This window comes from Ammospiza caudacuta, chromosome 17 (genome assembly GCF_027887145.1).
Source record: "Ammospiza caudacuta isolate bAmmCau1 chromosome 17, bAmmCau1.pri, whole genome shotgun sequence".
Lineage (NCBI taxonomy): Eukaryota > Metazoa > Chordata > Aves > Passeriformes > Passerellidae > Ammospiza > Ammospiza caudacuta.
In genome coordinates this window covers 13888605-13906443 of record NC_080609.1, presented here as the reverse complement: position 1 = coordinate 13906443, position 17839 = coordinate 13888605, and the positions used below count along the sequence as shown (strand labels likewise).

The 17839-nt window shown below is 44.2% G+C and overlaps 1 protein-coding gene across 1 annotated transcript in view; it reads right to left on the bottom strand.

Annotated features, from left to right (window-relative positions):
• SDK1 (sidekick cell adhesion molecule 1) overlaps positions 1-17839 on the bottom strand; it is a 381148-nt gene that overhangs the window by 40061 nt on the left and 323248 nt on the right. The window contains exons 30-35 of the mRNA XM_058815791.1: positions 16045-16246; positions 14110-14213; positions 12008-12078; positions 7659-7794; positions 5729-5788; positions 3619-3720 (exon numbers count right to left, since the gene is read on the bottom strand). Of these exons, the coding sequence (XP_058671774.1) occupies positions 3619-3720; positions 5729-5788; positions 7659-7794; positions 12008-12078; positions 14110-14213; positions 16045-16246 (675 nt within the window). The remainder of the gene's footprint in view (positions 1-3618; positions 3721-5728; positions 5789-7658; positions 7795-12007; positions 12079-14109; positions 14214-16044; positions 16247-17839) is intronic.

The window sequence follows — 17839 nt, the reverse complement described above, 5'->3', positions numbered from 1 at the left end:
CATCCAAAACAGCTTTGCAGTATATGGGAGAAGCACTGAAGGCTGCAGGCTCGTTAGCACAGGATTTGTATTGCCACGTTTTACTTTATTCACCTTCCCAAATTAGGTGAAGCACGCCTGGCCCAAACCTGTGATTTCTGTTTAATTAAAATGCAGGTAGTGGAGTCTCCCGAACTCCAGAGCCCCCCACACAATCAGGTGGTGACAGCAACCTGGTAGAATAATGCTCTTGATATAGTGGCTGCTCTAACAGAGTCTTAATTTCAGTGGAGCAGAACGGCACCTCTGGTAGCAGCTGCGTTTGGGGCTGGGATGAATATCAGTAGCCAGCCTCTGCTGAACACTCACTGCCTCCCCAATCAGAGCCAGCATCCCTGACAGCTGAACTGTTAAATGAATTAACAAGGCGAAAAGGGGGCTTGCCAGCGGGGCTGCGACTCCCTTCCTAATTTCTGCAAGTGGTGGCTTTCAATTTTTCTGTCATTTGTCAGGAGATGCACATGGTTCTCTAATGAGCAGGGCAGAGCTGCAGCCAGCTCTAAAAAGGCAGAGTTAGAGGATCTTCTGGGCCTTGGAGGAGAGGGATGCAGATGCTTGAGGCAGGTGGGGGAAGGACACGGGCTCTGCTGAACAGGCAGCACATCCTTCCCAGCTGTGCTCAGCTCAAGGACTCCCAGCCCACTCGCCCATCTTGGGGAAGAACTGCTCTCCACACCAGCGAGTTTTGCCAATATCCAGGCAGAACTCAAAAGGAAGCCTTTGATCTTATGGGCTACCCAAAAAAGGGAAAGTATTTTCTCTACCTGTAGGATAAAATAAAAAAAAGCACCATCAAAAAACACCAAAAAGATCCAAACCACTGGCATCCAGCTTTCCTGTTCACCATGCAAGTTGGGCTACAGAGGCCTTTTACTCATGGCTGGCCCATTGTTCTCCTCCAGAATTTCCCCCTGCCCATCAGCCAGAGGCAGGGAAGACCTGCTTAGGCTGCCCAAGGGGGCAGTTGGCTGCAGCACAGCTCAAGAGCACTCCAGGGCTGGAGAGAAACTCCCCATTTGGGTATATTTGCTCATTTAATTGGCAAAACTTGAGGAAGGTTGGTTTTAGTAGCTTTTTTCCCCCCAAGCTTTTCAGGTGGTTCCATTACCTACTGGAACTTTTACTGTAAAACCCAGGTTTGATCACAGAGAAGTTTTGAAATCTAACAGGGGAGAGCACAAGAGGAAAGGAAGGAATCACAGACACTCCTCCTTCTGCATCACTGTAGAAGCTGAACAGCACAACCACCAGCAACATGAACACCCAACAGAAATGGGTGTTTTGACTGAGCTGGCCTAAGCCCAGCACATTTCCCCAAAGGCACAAAGGCCATTTTTATCCCTTTTTATGAGCCAGAGAGGAATGTTCTCCCCTCTCCCAGAGTTACTGCAATACTTAGGGCAGAACCAGGCCCCATTTAACAGCACTGAGACAAGAGTTACCTGAGAGCTTCAGCCCAGGGACCGGCCACCTTCACTCACGCTGTGCCCAGTGCTGTGCATGTGTCAGCACTTGTTTATTGGGAAGCTTTTCTCTGTTTTTAACCTGAGTGCCCCATTGCTGGAGCTCAGCAGACTCTTTTTTTTCCAGCTTGCTGCTTAACTGCCTTTACCGTGGGTAAGAACATTGAGCAAACAATAACAGCAAAAACCTTATATTTCCACAGCACACTTTAACTCAAAGGTGTCACAAATCAATTTAAAACTTAAATTGCAATACCATCTCCAATCACTTTACTCACAGCATAAATCACAGCCAGTTCTGGAGGTGGAAGAGGCAGTTATATAACAAAGTGTAATAACTTCACACAACAAGAGTGAAAATCGGCAGGAAGATCCTACATTCATCATCTCTGCTGTGTGAACCTGGACGGTCCCTTTCCAGAGGTAAATCCAGGAACTCTAACACAACAGCCAAGTCACACACTGCAACTTCAGACACAGCAGCCCTGCCTGGGAAAGGAGGCCTCCTGGATAGCACAGAATAATGGAATGGTTGGAGTTGGAAGGGATCTTAAAGCTCATCTAATTCCAGCCCCGCTTCCTTCAGACACTCAGGGGTCCTGTAATTATCTCCGTGTCCTCCCAAGTCTGTCTCCTTCCACTGCCTTGTTCCCTGAGTTATGATAGCAAGATCTGGACTGTGGGATTAAAAGACACAGTATAACAGCATTTCCTTGTTTTCCCCAGCTGATTTCCCATGCTGTGTACATGTGTATAAGTGCATGTGCTGGCTCCATTTGCAGCAGGGAGATACTTAGCTCAGAAACAAAAATGTATTTTGAAGCCAGATACAGTTGGCTCCACCTGGGACTTTCTCTGCTGCAGTTGCAGAAGTAAGTTGGAGCAGAAGCAAACTAGAAAAAAATGTAAATATTGCCAGCTGTCTCTCCAGGACAACACTGCTCTGATTAATTTATGATGTTTTCAAAGAAAGATGGTGAATGTTGCACCATATTTGAAAAGAAAAGGTTAAGCAGAGTTTAAAAAAATGCACAGCAGAGTTCTTAAAAAAATGTGCTTTGCTTAGTTTTGAGCAATAGAATGTTTAATGAGCAATAATGAAATGAATTAGTGCTGGCTTTGATAGCTCCTCCATCCCACAGCCCCGAGACACAGAACAAAGTGCAATCAGCTCCAGTGCTGGGCCAGGCAACGCGAGGGTCGAGCTGCCTCCCCTTGTTCTGAGCTTCAAACGCTGCTGCTGCAGAAATGGAGAGCAGAACTAACGAGGATTTCAGAGCCTGCCTGCCTCCCTCCAGCTGGGATCACCACAACCACAGCCCTGCTGGCCAGGAGGGCAGCAGCTACTCCAACCTGCCCTTCCCAGCTGGATTTCTGGGGGGACAGACTGGTTGGGGGTTATCTGGGCTCTCACAAAGCACCCGCTCCTCAGGGCATTCACAGAAGTGTCTGCTCAACTCTTCTGTCCTCATTTCCACCTCCAGCCTTCCAGTGGGGGGAAGGATCTTTTTAAAACATTTTAAAATGATCCAAAAGGACTCAGGCACCAGATCCAGATAAGCAAAGGCCTGAACAGTGCCACTGAGTGGGGCTGGATGCAGGGACAGTCTGCACCACTCCTGGGAGCACCCAAGCCCTGTCTCCAAAACCAGCACTAAACCAGACATGCATCTCCTTGCTTCAAGAACACAAAAACACAGCCAGTGTGGTGCCAGGCAATGCCTCTACACAGAGAGTTATAAAATAAAAGGATCAGCTTTCTGAGTCTCCCTTGTTTTGTAGTTTTGTTTCTTTTCCCTTGTGACTTTCCTGTGCTCCGCTTTTCACTTCTTTAACTCGAGTCAATTTTTCCCTCAAGCTAATTTGGTATGAACAGTCATGCCCCTGCAACTCCAAAAATATTTTCTTTTCTTTCTTTCACATGTCCTTTCTTCCCTCCTTCCTGCAGACCAGCTGGTTTTCCAATGGCAAGAAACTGCCAGTGCCTATTCCAGGAGAGTGGGCAACAAAAAACTGTCAGCAATAATGACTGGGGAATTTTTCAAATAATGCCTTTCCTGGACAATTATTGAACACCATGTGGAAAAAGAAATCAACTGATTTTCTTTTCACCTACCTGCTTCACCCACAAACACTTCCACTGGTGTGCTGGTAGGGCTCTCACCAATGACATTATATGCTGTCATTAGTACTTCATATCTCTTGTATTTCTTCAATTCTGAAAAGGTAAAATATTACATATTAATATTATATATTATGATTTATACTGTATTACAGCTATCTTTTAGACTCCAACACCTCTTTATCTCCAGACTTGTCTCTCAGAATAGAGCAGTGGCAATAGAACACTACAACAGTGCAATGTCTACTTCAAGCCTTCCTGAATTCACACATCACAACAGTATTTGCACCATTTTGAAAGACATTTGTGATGAAATGGCAGGATTTTCCAGAGTTTCCTCACAGTGACACTCCAGTGAGAGGAATAATAATTTCTCTCTATTTCTTATGGATAACTAACCAGAGGAACATCTCTAGGTCATTTTTAAGTACAGAAAATGGCAGGATTTGCCTTTGAATGTCACCATAAGGTCTCATTTTGACCTGCACTGGTAGGGAAAAGCCTGGCTAGCATTTGCCTAATCCCTGGGATGCTGATTTAGGGGGAGCATCTGGGAACTGCACTGCTCTAGAAAAGCTGAAGCAGGTGCACAGGGAGATCTGCAGTGGGGAATCTGGAGTCCCATTCCAGGTCCTCCACAGGGATCTTCTCCTCCAACGTGACCACAGCCCGACCATCAATCACAACCAGAAAGGAGAATTTGAAGGCTGGACTCCATTTGGACACCAGGCAACAAATTTCTTTGCTGACACAGAGAAACTGCTCTGACAGATGAGGCGGGAGAGTGAGAGAAGCGTGAAAAAAATCTAAAACCCCCAATTGTTTGTGGGTAATTAACAGATGCAACGAGGGTGGAGCAGAATCACATCAACGTCATTGAGGGAGGCAGCGCCTGAGTAGTTTCAGATTTTGGATTTTCAGGATGAAAGAATCAATCCTAACAGATAAATTTATCATCTACAATACTTAACAGGGAAATTAGAGTAAGAGAGCAATCAATAATATAAATTGCCCTATTTAAATGAGCATTGAATTAAGACACGCATGGCCAGAGGTCCAAATTTCTCCCTTTACCAATAATTTTCCCTGCTATCTATGAATCAGAGTCCCCTTAACACAGGGCTGACAGTGTGCCATTGGTTTGGTATGGTTCAAAAAGTCTAATTAGGCAAGTTTGTCTAATTTCAGTGTCCCAGAACTGTTTTAAGTGTTGTGCTCCAATATCTGACTGTGACTTCAGCATCATTCCCCAGTCTCTGGCACATTGTAAATTATACCTAATATATCCCCAATTTTTTAAATGTCATGTCACTAAATTTGGATGGACTGCAAAAGATGGAGCAAGCAAATCAGAAATAACAGTGCTGAGTTCATAAGCAAACAATAGCAAGATACACACGTATAGTACTGGGCAGCTTGCACAGGGAAACTGATTTTTCTGCCATGAGAAGTCACAAGGGAGATTATAGTGTTAACTGGATGTGGAAGAAAATGGAACACGAGAGTTCATGCATGCAACTTTCAGTGGGGATCAGGCTTCATTTTTTCTTTTTTTTAGTCCATCACAATCTGTGACTCAAAAGCCTTGGGCAAAACCTATCTAGTGAACCATCAGCACCACAAAGCAACTTGCCTTTTAACTCTGTCGAATGTTATTTTATTCATTTCCAATTGAAAACACCTCTGGAGATGCACATAAATTCATTGGGCCCTTTCTAAATTGGCCTTGTACTCCATGGAATGCCTGAGCATCGCAACGCTTGAATCATAGGACTAATGATGTGATACAGCTAAACTCAGATGGACTGCAGAATATATAGAAAATGAATCAAAATTCATTTAACATCAGCAATGCTGGGTTGTTACAGTCACTAATGTTTTACCTTCCCAGCAGCCACATTTTTACAACAGCTACCTACTTGCATCATCGATGTATCTGGGTGTAGGGGAAGCAAAAGGCTTAAAGAAAAAGAAATTGGAGAAAGCCAGAGTCATTAATCTGTGTTGATTTCTGCTGGATCCACGGAGGAGAGCCACAGGAGTTTGCCCATGGTATATTTTGAACCATTACAAAGAGTCTCAACTGAAGGCAATGTGCACTTACGTGTTAATTCATACGTCGTTAATGCAGAGCTGCTGTTCACTGTCTTGAAGCTGCTTTGGGCTATTCAGGGTAAGCAAAGCAGAAAGCTTGTTACAGTGCAAGGAAATAGTTATTGCAAATGATGTACAGCAGAGACAGAGGCAAATGAGGCAGCACACCCATACACAGTTTAAGCTTTAGGAATATACCTTGAAGGGCAATAAAATCACATCACTCTCTGGTAACACCTCGAGAGCATCTCGCCCACATGGGGCTGTTTCATTTCCTCCTCAAACAGAGAGCTCACAAATACGCAACACAAAGATGTTCTGGCTTTTAGATTAAATAGAACAAATGAGTAAAAACGAAATGATTTCTAGGGGCGAAAGCTCACAGTGGTGCATTACATGCTGATTTCTCGAGATGCAAAATTCAAAACTTGAAGAGCTGCAGAGTGCTGAGCTGGAAGCTGGACCACAAAGTGAACACTTACATCAGGGCAGGACCTGTTTCTTTAAGCGTAAATTTGATTTCCTTGAAATTGATTTCACTGAAAGAATTCAAGATTCCTGCTGTGAGTGAATTGTAATAATATGCTAAGCTGTGCAAAACTGTGGGTCAGTGAGGAACAGAGGTGTTCTAAGGTGAGAATTACGAGGAGAAAGAGGGAAATTTATCTTAGAATACGTTTGTCTCCACCCCTTGCTCTCTCTGTCTCTTGACTCCCTGGAGAGGTGCAGCTTGTTTTTTCTCCTCTACAGTAATTAGGAATATAGCTGCAGGGCCAGACAAAAAGAGGGAAAAGACAAAACTGGTTGGTTTCACAGGCTCCCCATCTTGTGAGAGCATCCAAATTCATGATTTCATAATGTACACTGTCAGTCATTCAGTTTTTGTCTGAGAAAAACCCTTCTGCATTCCTATACCTATGAGAGCTTTGCATCTCTGTCCTGGTTCAAGCTGCTCAGTCTGAGAAGTCTCATTAGCTCTGACCACATAAGTGAGGTCAGAGTTAGGGGCTTACTTTATATTTAATGCACCTACTTATCCACACCCACATTAAAATTCACTCTTGCTTTTGTAGAAATCATTTCTATGGGTTCAGGAAAGCATAGCAGATGATATAAGATATTAAAATAGACTCACTGAACCCTATTCTGCTGCTCTTGGAGTATTATCTTATTCTGAATATTCCAGTGACATCGAAGAGGACAAAAGCTGGTCCCTACATGAGCACATCTCATTGCTGGACTTTATTTCTCAGGCTACTGAGTGTTCACATGTCTGCCTCACATCATCTTATTCTGCCTATTCTTCTCTCTGATTTCCTTTCTAGCCTTTATCTAAAAAGCCTTTCATTTTTTTTCTATTATTCCTCTCCCTCTCCACCTTCTTTCCATGTGAGCCATAAATCCCAGTGACTAAAATGGAAAGCAGGCACCTAAAAATTCTTGCTCATCTTTGCTATTTTCTTCTAAAATGTGGACAAGCACTTTGAAATTATAAAAATTCTATTTTAAAATTCTTCTCAGCTGTTTTCCTCATACTGTAAAAAGAAAAACAAAACGTCAATTATAAAAACTATTGAAAAAAACCAGCAAGAAGGGAAAAAGTTGCCAGCTGAGGAAAATGAAGTGTCTCTTGTTTGAAGGCAGAACAAAGTGTACCAGGGTAATTATCAAGTGGAGGTAGGGGAAGCAGAAAATCAGAGTGTATGTGGGGGACAGACCATCAATTCCAGCATGCTGGCAGAGATCAACACAGACCATTACAATGCTGATCACACTCAAGTCACTTGCATTTTTCAGCATCTTCAGGTTGATTGTGTAAAACCTGAATTATTCCCAGCTCTCTTAGACTTACATTTAATTTCCATGGGGTAAGAGGGTTGTGCAGCGCCTGGTGTAATGACAGATTACCATGGTGGGATATTTTAAGGTCCAAGGCTTACGTGTGAGCTCTGCTCTCAGGGCTGAGGGGTTCTGGATGGTTTTGGATTCCGTGCCAGCTCCGGTGTCGTAGTCCAGCTCGCGGTAGTAGATGCGATATCCCAGCAGGAGCCCGTTCACACTCTCCATCTTGGGGGGCTGCAAAACACCCACGGGAAGAACAGGCTGGTTAGGATGGGCATGGCAACACACATCCTGATCACAGGACAATCTTCATTTGGCATTATTTTACTGAAAGAATGATGATCAAATAAAAAGGAATAATAAAAACTGTTCTGGCTTTGATTAGGAAGACAAAACTAGGTCTAACGACAACCTCATAGAGGCATTTAGAGAGAAGTTACAGTGTGATGGGCCCTGGTGTGGGCACACAGGAGAACCAAGGACTCCTCCATCACAGCTCAGAGCAGTTTGGCACATACAGCCATGGGATGGCTCAAATGAGAGATTTTTCTTTCAGTATGATACTGGGAGATGCTCAAGGACAAAACATCTCAGCAAGGCTTCTCCAGCAGCCCCTCACATCCTCCTTCAGCTACAGATACACAGCTGGCACACTGGAAAGGAGATTTGTATCTGGGTGGCTTGCTTAGGTAGAGACAAAGGGATTCCTCATGTTTTGGGAAAAATTACTTTCCTGAGTCTAATGCAGGATAAGAACTGTAGAGAAGAGATGCCTTGAGCCATTTATCTTATAAAGATTCTTTAACTGAAATTTAAGGGGCTGAAAGTATAAATGAAAAGGGTTTTAATGATAATCTTGCCTTTAATCCAGAAAAATCCCTACCAGCCTTGAGAACTTTACTAAGGAAAAGCATTGTGTAAAAATTAAATGCTGGTGTGAAACACTCTCACAATAGAAGGTAATGCCTCATGTAACTTTAATGAAGAAAGTGAGGACATCTTGACAGAAATGAGGAAGATCTTTGGTAATTCTGCTTCCAGAAATGACATGAATTTTCTATTACTCCATTACAATGGCAAGAGGAGGAAGAGAACTGTCCTGTCTCAGTGCCAAGGACCTTGCTTTGGGTGAGGGCTGAAGGAATTAAGTAGAAAGACTGCAAGTTATGGAAAGCAAAAAAAGAAAATTACATAAACCAGAGCATAAGGAAACTACACCTGCTCCAGGAGGAAGCTGCCTTCTTTTGCAGCTGTCCTGCACAGAGCCTGCTGAAAGCAACCCAAACCCTCCCAAGATTTCACTTGCCCTGCCTATGTGGAGATCTCTTTTTCATCATTTCATGCTCATCGTGGTGCTCCATCCTCTGGCAAAGCTCTGACCACCTTTCACTGCTATTTGGGATCTGAGTGGCGAACGATGCTGTGGGCACAGGATTGTGAGGGACCTCGAGCATCATCAGGGCTGGGAGCTTCCCATGCAGAACCCCACTTGCTGAAAGCTTCTCTCACAGACAGAACAACCTCCAGAAACCAGAACCAGAAATGGAGCTGATTCTTCAGCCTCCCAGTATTCCTGATGGAAGCTGTTCCCAGCCTCACCACTCGGGCGGTTAGAAACATTCATTTAATTTCTAATCTAAACAATTCATAGCCAGTTTCTAACCATTTGTTCCTGTGCTAACATTGCCTTTTGGGTTAAATTGTTCTTCTCCCTGTGGGGTGTTTACTCCTGTGATGTATTTTAGAAAGGGCAATCATATTCCCTCTACGACTGCATTTTACAAGGCAAATAAATCAAGCTCTCGTACAACAGCCTTTCCCAGTCTCAGGCTGAGAGCCCCTTGTCCAAGGGACTAAGAAAATAGACCAAATAAAGTGCCAGGTTCCTCTAGGGCTGCCCTGTGATGTTACTGCTCATGGACCAGCTGAAACACTCTCCTGTGCAAGGAGATGAGATGGGGTTACTGGAAATTATCAGTATCTCTTTTTTCTTTTCCAATCTTCTGACTTTTTGTTTTCTGTCTTACACTGAAGTTACTTTAGCCCTGATGGTGCCCTTGCAGAGAAGGGCTCCACAGCACAGCAGTGTCCTTGCCTACCTATTTTGATTTCTCCTATTAATTAAGGCTTTTCCTATTTTAATTACTAACAAACTTTTTTTTAAATTTAGGAGAAAAAAAAAGTCAAAGTGGAATATCCTGCAGAAGTCTAAAAGGAAAACCCTGCTGAAGTTGAGGAGGAGACTGTGACTCCCTGCTCTGCCATGTAACTGCCTTACAAGTAAAGCTTAATTTCTCATTGTGACCCAACACTGATGTTATTGTTTTCTTATAAAACAATATATAAAAAGAAAACATTGCTTTCTTATGCTATCATGTGATTCTCCATATTTTCCTTCCTTGAGATTTACGACAGGAAACTCAGAAAATAAATAACTTGCAAACTGTCTCTCTTTTTGCCATGGAAATGATGTTTTTTTCCTGGAAAGGGTACTCTGCTAAAAGGTCAGGTCTTCCCCTTCCTATCTGTCTTCTGTGGACAAAACTCTACTTTTGATGTAATGGATTATTTAGGATTTTGTAGAAAGGCCTGGGGGATCTGCTGAAATAGGTAAAATGGTTATGAGTGCCAGCCCATAATGTTGTACAGAAGTAAGAGAAACATCTTTGTGCTGTTTCTAAAAAGAAATAAATAAATAAAGACTGAAATGTAAGTTTGAGTAATTGTTATCTCTAAGGTAGAAGCAGAACAGTACATGATCCTGATGTTAAGTGTAACATCCTCCAGAACATTTGAAATAACCCTGCATTATTGATACAACAGACCTCACTGGAAATTACTTATTTTCTTCCTCCTTTAAATTTAAAAATAATGGACTGATTGGACCAAGCAGCTGAAAGCCCAGATAGCGCATCAAGAATTTGTTTTGTGAATTATTAACACAGCTCAAAGTTAAAAATTTAGCTTTGCTTGGAAATCCACTCTCCCATTTAGCACGACTGCTGTTTTCAGTTTACATTATTTCTTAGACACTGCTGTGAAACTTCCTCTTAATTGGAGGCTATTGTGGGACTTCAGGATTTTTGTTTATTTGAAAAATATAGTATGGTTGAATTACCAGGACCTATTAATATACATGTGGTAATGACATATAATCACCCACAACTCCCTTGAGATGGCTCTGGCACAACAACCCCATTTCACTTTCATGAAATGAAAAGCATCCAATTACCTAAACAACCACCTATTTCACATTAACTACACACCAGTAATCAGTCAGCTGGGGGAACGTTTATTTCTGTGGTCCATCATGCCTCACATCCTCTTTGTCCTCTCTTTCTACTCATTTTTACCCTTTGCTGGGGGCTTGTGTTGTAGGTGGGGAGGTAGATTTGCATCTCTCCATAATTCCTCTGGTAAAACTGCTCAGCATCTCTCCTATTTGCTCAAGATGTTGTAAGCAACTCTGCTGCTCAGGACTCTCCTGTGTGAGCTGGGGCAGGCACCCAGCAGCACAGCCAGGCAGATTTTCAAGTGCTGCTGCACACCAATAAACACACCCTCATCCATATATTTTTCTTCCAAAAATGCAAGGAGTCCCATCTGTACTGTAAAATGCGTATGTACATTTTTCACTATAATGCAATCTGTCCAAACTCATCCTTATGATGTTTGGGGGGCATTGTCTGGGGAGCAGGGCGGGCAGAGGCTCTCCAGGATGGGTTGTGGATAATGTGCAGTGCCCCACTGGGGTCCTTCTATTAATGCCCACTCTGCAAAAAGAAACCTCAGGCACTGGATCACAAAATATTCCTGCATCTCCCAGGAGGTCAGGTTTGAGAGATAAAGGAAGGCAGAGGAAATGCCAATATAAAATGCAGACTTGACACAAATACTTCCCCATCCAACCCGGAGAGACTGGAGAGAGCTCAAACTTCCTTTCTTTTCTCTGAAGAAACTCAATGTTTCCCTCTCAAAGCGGCAAGAGGGCATGTGGAGCTCCTCAGAGGTATGAATGGGATCTCAGGCACTGATCTCAGGCTTCTGATCATTCCAGCAGCAGGAGGAGGCTGTGCACAATGTGAGCTTTTGATTACCTGATCTTACCAACACCATCTCTGTGGAGTATTTTCTGTGTAAAGATGCACAACCATGGAGAGCAATGAAAGGGCAGAAGAATCTGACAAGAAACAATCTTGGACATGGCTACAGGCACTCCTTTACCAGTGCCCCAGTGAGGCACAAAGTGAAAGCAACTGACAGGAATCTCCATTCATCACTAGAATTTATGCTAGATCAGGTAAATAAGGAAGTAGCTGCAGTCCTTCAATGTTAGTACAATACCTCCAGCTCAAGAAAATGTCCCTGGCAATGTACCCTTAAATTCAACAAGTTAAAGCAACCAAAAAATTGTTCCCAGGAACATCAGAATTTTTCATTTACCTACCTGCCACTGCACAAGGACAGAGGAAGTCGTGTGGGGAGTTACTAACACAGAGCTGGGCGGTTCATCTGGAACTAAACAAGAGAAAAAGAAAACAAAAGCAGTTACAGCAAGAGGGTGGAAAAGGGACAGCTTTTCTTTCATTCATCAAGTTCTTTTTCCTCACTGCAGAAGGAAATCTAGCCCAGCTAGATTCATGGTGGATCCCAAAAGCAGCATGGTGGATGTGGATGCTGGAGCCCAGGGAGAAGCCAGGATCTCCTTTTACATCCCCTGCTCTACCTGGGGCCTTGGCAGCTTGGGCAGAGTGAGAAAAGCTCAGGGCATAAACCTGGAGGAAGCTGCAGCAGCCAGCTGCTCACAGAGCATCAGATGCCCATCTGTAAGGAAGTTAAACCAGCTGTGTGCTGGCTCCAAAGGGTGAGAAAACTGCACCCTGAAAAATTCAGGAGATTTTTTGCCACCTTCAGGGCAAGCCTGCCTTGAATTCAGGAGTTTGTGTCACATAGCCACACATTACTTTAGTCAGGACAGCTTGATTTACCACAGGTTAACCCTTGCCTGTGCCCATGGCCTGTGGCACTCCCAGACACCACACAGCAGCTCAAAGACACCAAGCAAAGGCTTATCAGGAGCTCACAGCTCTCCACAGTGCCATGCTCAAGTGGCAGCACTGGGGCTGCTCAGCAGAATAAATGCTCAGTTTGTTGAGGAGGTGAGAAGCTTTCACAGATTTTTCCCAGCTGTGTTGTGAGGAGGCCAAGCACAGCTCTGGATCCACTGTAGCTAAATTCAAAGAGAACTTAAAATGAAATTTTAAATTCCAAACCAGTGAGTCAGTGCTGCCTCATTAGCACCTGTTACAGGCTGCACTGACCCTGCTGCTGCTGTGCAGGAAGGTGGAGAGTCAGGATGCCTTTAAGGGGCTGCTTAGCACATTGGTCAGGTATTAAATGGGTTCCTGTTTAACATCCCACATCCCTGAGCTCTGTCCTCTCTCTGGTCTTCTGATTTCACGATCACATTCCCTGGCAAAATGGCTTTCTATTATATGTCAGTGTAATTTCTAACTCATCACTCCTTGCAGGAAATAATTCCTAGCACTATATATATATATATATATATTTATATATATACACACACATAACCATAGAATCATTTCGGTTGGGAAAGACAGCACTTCCTAGCCCACTGCTAATTCATGTCCCCCAGTGCCACATGTACATGGCTTCAAATCCCTCCAGGGATGGGGACTCCACCACTGCCCCAGGCAGCCTTAGCCAGTGCTTGAGGAACCTTACAGTGAAGGAATTTTCCCTAATATTCAATCTAAACTTCCCCTGCTGCAACCAGGCCATTTCCTTATGCCCTACCACTTCTTACTTGGGAGAAGATATTGACTCCCACCTCATAGCACCCACATATAAATGTTTATCCATGTATGTATCCCAGGATTACTCAATTTCCCAGGGTAAAAGCACATACTGATGCTTTCCCTACTTTGCAGAATTCCTTTCTCCATTCAAGACATCAGAGCTACTTCTGCATTCAGGCATCGACTTTATACAATCAAGGAATTAGAAGCTGATCTCTAAGGCTAAAAATAAAAGCCTTGTCAATGTCATTCACAGTTTATTAGTCCTGATCTGCAGGATTAAATGCTCATGTTTCCAGGAGCTTCATACTCTTTCTTACTTATACCTCTGCAATTTTGCCATTCTGCAGACTGACGTGGATTGTGAGGGGAAAACAATTGAAGAAACTTCTTCAAATGTATGCAGGGCTCTACATTTATTTTTAATGCTCTCTTGTAAATTATTCAATTTCTGCAAAGATAATGGTTAGTGCAGAGTTTGGAAGCCAATCAAACGAAGTTTAAATCCATTTTGAGACTCCTGAAAGTATGATTCATTATCAGAGGGCACAGCAGGACACTTGAAGGCTGCCTGTTAACTCAGCCTTATCTCATTGCTACCTGTGTCAACTTCCTGTGGACAAAACCACTTTGGCTGTTGGTTTTCACTCCAGCCTCCATGGAGAACACCCTGCAGTGGCTCCAGGAGCCCTGGGGAGCCCCCAGTGTGCCTCTCCTCCTCCTCCCTTACCATCCTGCAGGGTCGTGACCGCCTCTGTCTCCGCGCTGAAGTCGCTGTCCCCGATGTCGTTGGTGGCCTTCACTCGCAGCTTGTAGGAGGTGAACGGGTTCAAGCTGTGGAAAGGAGAAAACAAGGCTGAAAAGGGGATGAAATCTCCCTCCCTCATCACAGCTTGCCTCCACAGAGAACCTGCCCACCAGAGCCACTGAGCAGTTTGTCTCCTCTCCCCATCACCTCTTCTCTGCAGTCTCCCCTGGCTCCCGCCCTTGCTGCCATCAGCACCTTCCCAGATGAACCCTGCCCTGAGTTTCCAGACACACTCATTTATTGCTGAATAAATGAGACCACCAGAACACAGACCTGAAGCTGCAGCTCATGGAGCAGCCCACGACTGGGGCTTGCTATCTGAGTTCTGCATGGCTGTGCAGAGCCTGGCTTTCAAGGTGCTTTGCTGAGATATCCTCCAAAGCTATCTGGGCCAGCCCATCCTCTGAGCATGGATGAGCAGGACAGGTGGGGAGGAGGCAGGAGACGTGCCCAGGGTCAGCCAGGGCCCAGCAGGCTCTGGAATTCAAGAGTGCCAGCTCCTGACTAATCCCCTACACCACACCACTTGATCAGTGCATTTTGCTCCTGCTGAATCCCAAATTAATGCCATTACTTGGATTATTTAATAAAGACTGCGACAACAGGTTCCCTGCAGCTCTTTTATCTATGTGGTGCTTTAAGATATGCAAAGAGTGATTTCCAGCTGACATAACCTTGCAAAGATGATTCTGTCTCAGCTTGGCAGGGGAGGTGAAGGGGAGGCTGCCTTTGGAGTCGCAGGCAGAGGTTTGAAATGCAGAGCTGTAACTTACAGGGGATTTCACGAATTAATTGGTAGTGTCTAACCATCCACTGGCACATGGAACACTGACTACAAACCCAAGTTACTTGTAAGGAATGATTAAACAACAAGGATAATGCATTCTGATGGGCAGCACTCTCACATCCATGACTCTTCTGGACTTCCACAGGAAAGTGCTTTTAGCAAGGGGGAGAGGAAATCTCTTTTAGTAGTGCCACCCTATCAGGACAGAATTACTTACCTACAGAAACTTGATTAATGTGAATCATCCTTTTTGATCTTTTGTTTTCAGTCATGCCAATGTCAAGTATAAGTGACATAGATGGTTTTCTTGTTTTTGCAGGTTTTGACTGGAAAGATCCTGGCACACAACCAGTGAGCTGCCATATACCACAGCCACTAATGCTTTTAATAACAGACCCAAAAAATCTCTCTCTGAATGCTCGGAATACCTGATTCTAAAGCCTAAAGCTCACAGCCTTTTAGAAATAATCTGATTTGTACTGGCTCGTCAACAGAGGAAATGGACAGCAAAACAAGTACCTGCTCGTAGACATTCAATTACTTCTGCTGATGTTACAAGGACTTTAATTACACCAGTATTGCAGAGGATATAATGAAGCCTGAATAACAAAGTTTAAACATTCTGATGCTATCTATAAACTTCAGTATGGAAAATAGAGATAAAAATGGTTCTCATTTCATCTGGAAAAGCTTATATAGAGATAATTGCAATGCAGCATTCGGAATGGATTTTAACATCAGTCACTATTGAAAGGATTTTTAACTAGTTGTATTTTACAGAGCACTGTGTAGCTACATATGATTTAGCCTGAGTAGTGTTATCTGTGGTGTTGAGCTTCCAGGAAAGGCTTCAAAAAGATGCACTGCAGTCCGACTTTAATTAGATTTATTGCATGACCTTCAGCAAATCTCCCAACTGCTGTTCATAACACCACCTCTAAAATGGGAGCAGCGGCCTCACTTAACCTCTCTCCCCCAAAAAGAACATGAAGCTGAGTGAGGCTTGTTTTGGTTTCCTAACTAGTGGGAAAGTGTGGGAATTTCTGTGCTAGCCTGGGATCATGTGGTACCTTTCAATAAGGCAGGATGTGGCCTCGTGGCTGATGGAGGAGGAGTAGGTTTGCCAGTCCCCGTGGGGCAGCTCCCGCACTTGGACTGTGAAGTATCGGATTGGAGATGATCCATCGCTGCCAGGGACCCAGGTCAGCACCAGGCTCCGGGAGGACACGTCAGCCTGGGGGGTCATCACCTGCCTGGGAGGTGCTGGTCGCTCTGCAATCAAACCATAATTTAGCTGCTTTGAGAGGAAATTCAAAACAATGTAAAATGAGACAGCCTGGTCAGGTTTTAACACTGGCAAAGCCAAAGGGCATTGAATGTTTGGATTTGCCACATGAAGTATACAACCATCCCATTTCTTAACCTTCTACTGCAAGGAGGAGCAGTAAAACTGATTCTTATCTTCCTGCAAAGGTCACCATAGGATATAAACTTTCCTCACAGCAGACCTCAAACTTGGGGAGGGTCTTGACCTGGCCAGTTAAAGAAAAATCTCAGGACTGGCAGCCAAGCAAAGCAATCTTCAATGAAACTCAGCTGTGCTTCTGGCTGCAATTGCTCTTTTGACAGAATCTGTGTGTAAATCAGCTCCGTTTTTAACCTGTTCTTACTCCTTGGTACCAGGAACTCTGTTCTCTCTGTGCTGTGCAGGGTCCTCTTCCCCCTGCTGAGGCAAGAGGAAAAGGAAGGGGTGAGCTGGAACAGACTGTTGTGTGGCAGAGTCCAAGCACACACAGCTGATGCTGGATTCCTGCACCAGGCAAGGAACCAGGAGGCATCAGCAGCTCCTGGTACTGCTGCTTCCAAACCCCAGCCTGGAACCAGCACAGAGCTGGGGCTGAAGCACCTGCTGCAGGTTCCTTCCAGAGCTCCCCAACTCTTCCCTTCATAACCACTAACCTTGAACCTGCAAAGTCAAACCAGGCAGTGCTGAGGGAGATCTCTCCAGAGTAATTACCCTCACACCTCTGGATGAGCAGGGAATGGCAATGCAGGTGTAAGCATGCCAGCCCCCAACTGTTTCATTACAGATCTCCTTTCCCGTCACCGCGTCTCCGGACTCCATCGATTTCAATAGAGAAACTCTATAGAGTGAGGAATAATTGTTTAATTGTTTATCATGAAGATTATTGATTCTGATTAAAATGTGTGGCATGTAATAAAGCAGAAATTGATTGGAGACACCACAGTGACTTGCTTTTGAGAAGCAATTCAATTCAACTTCATCAGCACTTGTTTCCATAAACACACCTCTGCCTGCCTGATTCCTCACAGCTCCGTGCGGCCAGCGCTTCATTTCCCTGCCAGCCCCTACAACCATTTCCTGCATGTTTTGGCATTTCTCTGCAGCCTGCTCTCGCTGACATCAGTGCCCAAAGACTTGTAAGCTATTAGCTGGAGGAAGCCCTGGGTGCCAGCAGCCTGCGAGCAGCAGCACGACGCGAAAGGTCAGTGCCTTACACTGACAGGCGGAGACAGGGACGTGGGGTTATTCCATGCCAGGGAGGGAGAGTCATGCAGGGATTTTATTCATTCTGCTGATAAGCTCTGCACTTTTGGGCAGGTCAGATCTTGCAGTCAGTCTCCCATGATTTGGTTTCTTTCTGCTGCTAATGGGAGATCTTAAAATCTCCCGTGTTGCAGGATATACTCCCTGACTGTTTGTACAAACCCATTAGTATAAAGAGTTTATTTATGGGAGTTTAGCCACAAGCAAGTGCTAAGGTGAGACTGTCAGTGCAGGCTTGAAAGGCCACATGACTCTGTAGACTACTTTTAATTTCTTGCTACATTTCACTTTTTTAA